This window comes from Anneissia japonica, unplaced genomic scaffold, assembly GCF_011630105.1.
Source record: "Anneissia japonica isolate Jap-2015-1 unplaced genomic scaffold, ASM1163010v1 scaffold288292_len1863012_cov191, whole genome shotgun sequence".
In the NCBI taxonomy this organism is placed as follows: Eukaryota; Metazoa; Echinodermata; class Crinoidea; order Comatulida; family Comatulidae; genus Anneissia; species Anneissia japonica.
In genome coordinates this window covers 182,479-190,949 of record NW_022688773.1, presented here as the reverse complement: position 1 = coordinate 190,949, position 8,471 = coordinate 182,479, and the positions used below count along the sequence as shown (strand labels likewise).

Here is an 8,471-nt window from a genome sequence, read left to right as displayed (position 1 = left end):
CCCACCCCCCGTCGGGGAGAAAAAGCACAATTCGTCGGGGAGAAAAAAATTATATGTATTTTTTACATAATTATTAGTAGACTCTAAAATCGCGGATTAAATAAGTCTTTGAAACCCCTAAATTGCCAAAATTTTCGGGGGCTTCACCCCCAGGACCACTTTCCAAACCTTTTAATCGAAGCTCGACCACGCCCACTTTGCTTTCGTCGGGGAAATCTGACCCCTCGTCGGGTCATCGTCCCCCTCCCGCCGCTGGGGCATCGGTCTGCCCGTCGGGGACCTCGCCCCCCACTCCCGACGCGCCACCCCTGGTTTTAGCCTACAGTGATCTGAATGAGTGATATGAATCAGCAATTTTTATTATTTTCGGGAAGGCATTCCACAAGGTGGCTGCAATGGAGGAGAAGGTCCGGGAACCATATGTGGTGGTTTTCTTTACTTTGAGGAAATTTAGTGAAGAGGAACAGAGCGCGCGTTGTATACTGATCGAGAAGTTCAATCACATACAGTACATACAGCGAGATTGTTCAGAAATTTGTAAGTTAACAGAAGAATATTATATATAATCCGTATTTTGATGGGTAGCCAGTGAAGCTAATGAGGTTACCTACACATTTAGATACTTGAATCAAACAAAAATTACAAAAGTTTTTCTTATTGCTGATTCTGGTTTATAAGGTTGTGCTAAAATGACATATTCAAAATGGGGTGCGAATTTCAACCCAGAAGTCACATAATTTGCATATTATGTAAGTTATCTTTCGCCATTAAGGGAAAATCGCAATTCGCAATAACTCTGCATCTAAACATTCAATCATGACAAGTAAAGCATACCAATGTTTTCAGGGTCAGAGAATATTATTAGCATATTTGTGAATTAATTATATGTATATAATTACGTTAATTATGAAATTAGCGGCAGCCATTACAAGAAAATTGATTTTCCGCAGTTATTTTAGTCTCAAACATTCATTCATGACAAATAAAGTATCCAAAGTCATGTTTTCATGGTTAGGAAGTATGGTTAGCACATCCGTGAATAAATTATATGCACAGGAGCCATATACTGCCCTGATTCAGAAAAGGCATTAACTACATTTTTTTTCAAAATTGAGATTTTTGTATTACATGTATCCTGAGGGTATAATCTATCACCTTAATTCACTAGAAAACCAAAAATATTACTCTAAATATGATATTTATTTTTTAAAATGGGCATTATCTACACATACCACTACAAATAATTTAGAATAAGGCATTAAACTAAACACCACTCAGTACAGCATTAAACGGTTGACTTCACACACTGGCAGAAAGCAGTTATCCAATTAGGTGGCAGTGTGATGAATATTAATTAGATTACCTTAAGATAATGCCTAGTTTGTTCTACTTTAGCTTTATTCTAAGGATTAACTCGAAAAAAAGCATTATCTACATTGTTTTTCTGATAACCTGTTCGAATGATGAATAATAAACTATGTAAATATTAATTGCGAAATTCTATGCATTTTTAATTTGATGTACTGTAAATATATTCCTTATTGTTTTATTCAATGTGCATTACTATTTTAATTTTTATAAAAACCTAATTTATTAACAATTCTTGAGCAATATAAATAATAAATAATAATTTTATACCGTATGCTGTATCCTTGGTTTTCACGTTTACATATGAAAAATAATTATTTTTAATGGTTTTATAATATAAAAGTGGTGCTTTAAATATGTTTTTAGTGCCTAGTGAAAATTTAGGAATAACATTTCAGTAGCATTATTATCTGATGACCATAACGACGATAAATAAGGATGATAATTGTGATTATAAAGATAATTGAAATAGGTTGGTGTGGCATCTGATTAGAAACATAGCGGTTGAACATGTCCTAAAATATGGATAACTTGTCAATTTACCTCCAACCTTGCATATAAAACGCAAAGGAAGGGAAACAGGAGCTAAAATGGATTAATTCCGGATTTTTTTTTTTAAACCTAAATCCTGAAAAAATTTAAGTAGGCCACGCCTCCATACAAAAGATGATTTTACTTTAATTTCTTATTAATTCACAAGCAGATAGTTCTGATTCTTCTGCACTCACACCCACAATTAAAACTTTTACATACATTCATTAACCAATTTCAACAGCAGAATGTAATCTATATCTGACGATGTCAATTACCAAATCACCATACCATAAAACCTCGAATTGAAGCCCAATAGGCTTAATCTCGAGAAGAATCCCACATCTTCAGTTTTCAAAATTAGCCTTGAAAAAAAGCCCATTCAAGAAGCCCAGGGCCCGGATTTATCGAACTAGAAATCTGCTTAAATTTGTCTCAAGCCCATTTTTTTTTTTTTTTTTGCTTAAGTCAGATTTGTCAATATTGCTTAGCTTAAAATTGCTTAAATGCTTAAAATTAAAAATTCGACTGTACACATAAGACGGTTTTAAGCTAAGATTATTTTGATAAGATGATTTGCTAAATCACCTTTAGATATTTGCTTAAGGACATTTAGACTTAAGACATTGCTAAAGTGAGATTGATAAATCCTGGGGCAGGGCTTCAATTCGAGATTTAACGGTATCATAATGTACTTAAATTCAAACAAAACTTTCTTATATAATGTAAGAAAATCAATAATTATACTCGTACTATCTTATTTTTAAATAAAGAGGTGTCGTACTACCTTTTACATTGTCATAAATAAAATAAACTCTATATAAATACATACATACATAATAAAATTTACAATTAAAGTGGAAAAGAATAATCTGGATATATTGTTACAATATATACGTTGCACATAAAATACGTATAATTTTCATTTCAATACAATTGTTTTCTATATATATTCCAAAGAACCGATAGAAAATGAAATTTGTAAATAAGGATAATACTGTAAAATATTTGATTGAAAGTATAATATTATTTATGACGTAATAATAATAATAATAATAATAATAATAATAATAATAATAATAATAATAATAATAATAATAATAATAATAATGCAGAGTCTTCGTTCAGACTTACAGAATAAGTACCTAAACTTTAAATTCACATCAAACCACCTTATTTTGCCAGCTAGGGTCCCTATCATCTATCCCTACCACTTTACTTTACCTTCGTGCCCCAATTAGAGCCCCCATTATTTCTCTAATTTAATAACAATCAACAAATTTACGACATGTCTTAGGAAGAAAGAGTTCTTGAAAGCCGACGGAAAAAGCAAAATGTACTTTTCTGCCTTATATACCATTCATCTTCTTTTGCTATTATCAATGTCATTATTTATATGATGACGAATTAGTTTCTGTAAATGTGTCGTGTGTCGTCGAATTGCTCATTGAATAATCTGGGGGAAAAATCAGGAAACAAAATAATAGTCATATCGTACCATTGGTGTGTCCTTTTAATGATATTTCTTCTCTTTGAATGCAAAATGCCATTAATTGGAGAGTTTGAAAATGCAACATTTTAAACAAAAATTGAATGCGGCATGCAAGGCACTTGTAGCCAATGATCCACTCCAAAATGTGGTTAAAACATGGCCTTTCCGCATAATCAATCCATAATTTTTTAGCCCGTCTTAATGATTCAACTTTAAATAAAAGTGTAAACATCCGGATGTCTCCAACCAGCGATTGGTTTTACGCAACGCATAGCCTTTTTCATTTAGCTCACTCTGAGCGCGTGCATACTTGCGCACATCATGTGCGCGCATGAGTTTACTGTCCACACATAGGAAAGTAACCTTACCATCTTTGCTGTCCGAACTTGATTGTAAATCAAGAAGCATAGTTGGCCCTGCGTTACCGTCCTTACTTCGGTTCCTGTGAGAGAAAATGTTATCATTAAAATACAATTCATTATGAGTTGCGTGAAATATTTGCTAATATTACTAGTATTGTAATTATGCTGCATTAAAGTTAATACGTGTCATTGTAAAAGTTAAAAAAAAAATGTATTTTCTTGTTCTCCTTAAAATTGATTTTTTTTATTAATTAAATTTATAAAATTATATTTTGAGATTACTGCTGTTAGAGTGTTCGCCTGATTTAGAAAATTAATATATGGCAAAAATGTAGAATTCTAATATATCCAATAATTCGCCAGAGTTACAAGTACAACAGAAACAACAAAAGCAACAACAGCAACAATGATGATGATAATGATAATAATGATGATGGTGATGGGGATGAAAATAATGATGATGACGTCACCTGGATCTTATGATTCGTATGGTGGATATTACAAGGATTATCACTAATGCACTGCCAACAACAATTGCGATTATGTCACCGCCTTAAAAAGAGAAGAATAATATACTAATTAATAACGATGATAATAAATAATAAGATTTATAAAGCGCAAATATCTACTACAGTAGTGCTCAAGGCGCTACAGAAGGGCGAAACCAAAAATTACCGTGAACATTAAAGCTACAAGAAAAGAAACGCCTCCAACATCACAGCAAAAATTAAATATTTCTAAAATAATGATATATAAAATATAATTGTTTAATATTGGGCCTAATGCTAATGATTATAAATTTAAGTAAAATATAACAGGTATAATGTAAGTACAATTATGATGATAAATGATAAAGAAAACGATAATGAGTATGATGATGATGGAGGTGGTGGTAGTGATAATAATATTGATAATGGTAATTATATTATCTGAAAACATTATTGGAACATCGGACAAGGAGGTTAATGTGAATTTATTTGTCTGTATGTTTTTTTTTTGTTTGATATTTACTTGATAGAAGGATTGTGCAAAAACAAACTTAGTTATATTTTGTGTTGAAAATTCAAATGTCAAGGTCACGGAAATTAAAAAAAATGACACTATTAAAAGTTATGCAAAATATAATGAATGGATTATCTTAATAATTAATGGAGCTGTACATAGTCATTTAAGCAATAACCACAAGTGATTACATTTTGAAGCTAAATTGTGATTCAGTGTAAATCTCACCGACTATTCCTGTTGCGGGTGTACTACCTGGGGCGGGTGTACTACCTGGGGTGGGTGTACTACCTGGGGCGGGTGTACTACCTGGGACGGGTTTACTCCTATGAACCGGTCGTTGCGGTACAGAGAGAATTCCAGAATAATTTCCAAATCCATTTCCTGTACTTGCAGCAATCTGTAACCATTTGATATTATTGATTATAATATTAGTATGAGAAATATCAGTATTTTATATATATATATATAAATCATCAAAGAAAGGTAAATACAGTGTTCGAAATAAAGGACTTAATAAATACACCGTGTAGCATAGCTCTCAACGAATGTAGTCCTGTAAATAAATGAATAAAGAAATTGTGTAATAAAATGCCTCTGGCGGGACTCAAAAAAGCGCTGTCGTCATTATTTCCCTATCTCACAATCAAATGACCACCCTTACACGCTGCGCGCCACACGCTATTATTATGTGTCCCATCATTCCTTTATAGTCCAAACCTGTACATGTTGTACAAGTAGTAACATAACATACCATGGAATTGCAAAGCATTATGACAACATTACATAACATAAAAGCCATATTACAATAATAAAGCCTGTCTCTTATACACATCTAGATGTGTATAAGAGACAGGGATTTATCATTAAAAAAAATTGGTCTTGCATGCATGTAATTATTTGTGTGAAAATTATTTTAGTACAGCAAAAAATAAAGAAAACTTCGTTCAAAGTTACCCAGTGGCTTAGTTGTGAAATTGATCGAACTGTTTGTCCCATTAACTTCCGCAAATGATGCATAAATATTAAATGTGTAAAAAGTGCATGGATCAAACACATTGTCGAAATCAACATTCGTTTCATATGTTGCAGTCCAGAGTATAGTCCCCGGTACTTCATAATAGTACGTCACCCTGTTGTGACTCTCATAACTCGAACATTGAATTGCATGCCAAGAAACCCTCACTGAATCTCCCTCCAATGTATGTGACCCGTTTAAAATTGTAGGTGCTAGTAAATAGGAGAATAAACATTATAAAGTAATATTATAATTCAATATATAATATCATATGATATATGATATGATCGATATGATATGACATATAATAATACTATGATATGATAATATGATTTTTCATTTTTTTTTTTAAAGTTAAACTCTCGATTCTTACCCATTGGCTTCGTTACGAAATTGATCGAACTGTTTGGTCCAGTCACCTCCGCTAACGATGCATGGACATTAAATGTGTAAAAAGTGCATGGATCCAATTCCTTGCTGTCAAAAACAACTTAGATGTGTATAAGAGACAGGGTCTAGTGTATGTCGAGTTAAACTTTCTTCGTGCTAGAGATGAGAGATTCCTATATTCGTTTGTAGTCGTCGTACGATCGTTATTTCTGGTAATTTTAAATGTTGCCCTGACAAAATAGAATCGTTGCTAAGCGCACCATAGTGAACTATGTAGCTATCAAAAGGACAAAATTACGTATCATTGGTCAATAATGCAGTAAAGCAGGAAAAATATTGTTGGAAAATATTATCTATCCGTATACAGTGTAGGAAAATTACATGTAAAGGAGAGGATTACACAAATTTTATATAATTTGAGAATTGATTTAGTATACTCAATTACATAATATCCCATAACATTGCACTAAAATAATAATAATAATAATAATAATAATAATAATAATAATAATAATAATAATAATAATAATAATAATAATAATAATAACATTCATACCTTTACTGTATAAGATAGATTTATAGAAATTTCATCAAATTGAACAAACGTTTGCTCTGTATGTTTCTTTGCAACCACAGTTTCATTCTCATAGCTGAGTACCACACGGTATTGAGATATAGTGCAATCTTGGACCATCGACCAATTTACGTAAATAGATGACGCATTCCAGATAACCGATTCAATCGACGGTGCTACAGTAAGGTGATGATAAGGATAACAATGATGATGATGATGATGACGACGATGATGATGGTAATGATGATGATTATGATTTTTATGATGATGATAACGATGACAATGATGACCATGAAGTAAGATGTATCTGCAATATTTAATGATGATTGCAATAACAATAATAATAGTGAAGATAATGATGAGGAGGATGATGAAAACGATGGTGATGTTAATAATAATAGTATTAATAATAATAATAATAATAATAATAATAATAATAATAATAATAATAATAATTACATTACATAGGTAAAATAATAAAAATAACCATATTTAATACATGAAATCGGCCTAATAGGTCAATGATTAGGATTTATCATTAAAAAAAATTGGTCTTGCATGCATGTAATTATTTGTGTGAAAATTATTTTAGTACAGCAAAAAATAAAGAAAACTTCGTTCAAAGTTACCCAGTGGCTTAGTTGTGAAATTGATCGAACTGTTTGTCCCATTAACTTCCGCAAATGATGCATAAATATTAAATGTGTAAAAAGTGCATGGATCAAACACATTGTCGAAATCAACATTCGTTTCATATGTTGCAGTCCAGAGTATAGTCCCCGGTACTTCATAATAGTACGTCACCCTGTTGTGACTCTCATAACTCGAACATTGAATTGGATGCCAAGAAACCCTCACTGAATCTCCCTCCAATGTATGTGACCCGTTTAAAATTGTAGGTGCTAGTAAATAGGAGAATAAACATTATAAAGTAATATTATAATTCAATATATAATATCATATGACATATGATATGATCGATATGATATGACATATAATAATACTATGATATGATAATATGATTTTTCATTTTTTTTTTTTTAAAGTTAAACTCTCGATTCTTACCCATTGGCTTCGTTACGAAATTGATCGAACTGTTTGGTCCAGTCACCTCCGCTAACGATGCATGGACATTAAATGTGTAAAAAGTGCATGGATCCAATTCCTTGCTGTCAAAAACAACTTCTGTGTCATACGTTGAATCTCCGAATACAGTACCCGGTATTTCATAATGGTACTTTACTGCGTGCTTACTGTCATAACTCGTACATTTCACTGCCTCCCACAAAACGCGCAGTGATTCTCCCGCCGATGTATAAGACCAGCTTGAAATCGTAGGTACTACGAGAACAAAATATGTTTGTTTTTGAATTTTTTGTTTGCCATTGGTTCATATATACTGTATATTATGTTTTAAATTTCAAGTATGAACGATGACCGATAGTGCACTCACGCACCATTAGATCAAATCAAATTAAACTTGCGCGCTTACATTTTAGTACTTTGTTGTGGATCTTATATTTATATATATCATCAAAAAAAGGTAAATACAGTGTTCGAAATAAAGGACTTAATAAATACATCGTGTAGCATAGCTCTCAACGAATGTAGTCCTGTAAATAAATGAATAAAGAAATTGTGTAATAAAATGCCTCTGGCGGGACTCGAACCTGCGACCTCTCGCTGTCAAGGCGACAGAGCATCATAACCATTAGACCACGGAGGCTTCATGGT

At 32.2% G+C, this 8,471-nt stretch overlaps 1 protein-coding gene across 1 annotated transcript; it reads right to left on the bottom strand.

The window, feature by feature from the left end:
* Positions 1-2,343: 2,343 nt before the first annotated feature.
* Positions 2,344-8,080, bottom strand: LOC117122953. Its single transcript, XM_033268735.1, has 7 exons — positions 7,803-8,080; positions 7,367-7,639; positions 6,720-6,913; positions 4,984-5,155; positions 4,224-4,305; positions 3,760-3,833; positions 2,344-3,355 (listed from the first exon to the last, which is right to left on the bottom strand). Exons 1-7 carry the CDS (start codon positions 7,804-7,806, stop codon positions 3,288-3,290), a joined length of 867 nt encoding a protein of 288 aa, XP_033124626.1. The 5' UTR covers positions 7,807-8,080; the 3' UTR covers positions 2,344-3,287.
* Positions 8,081-8,471: the final 391 nt, after the last annotated feature.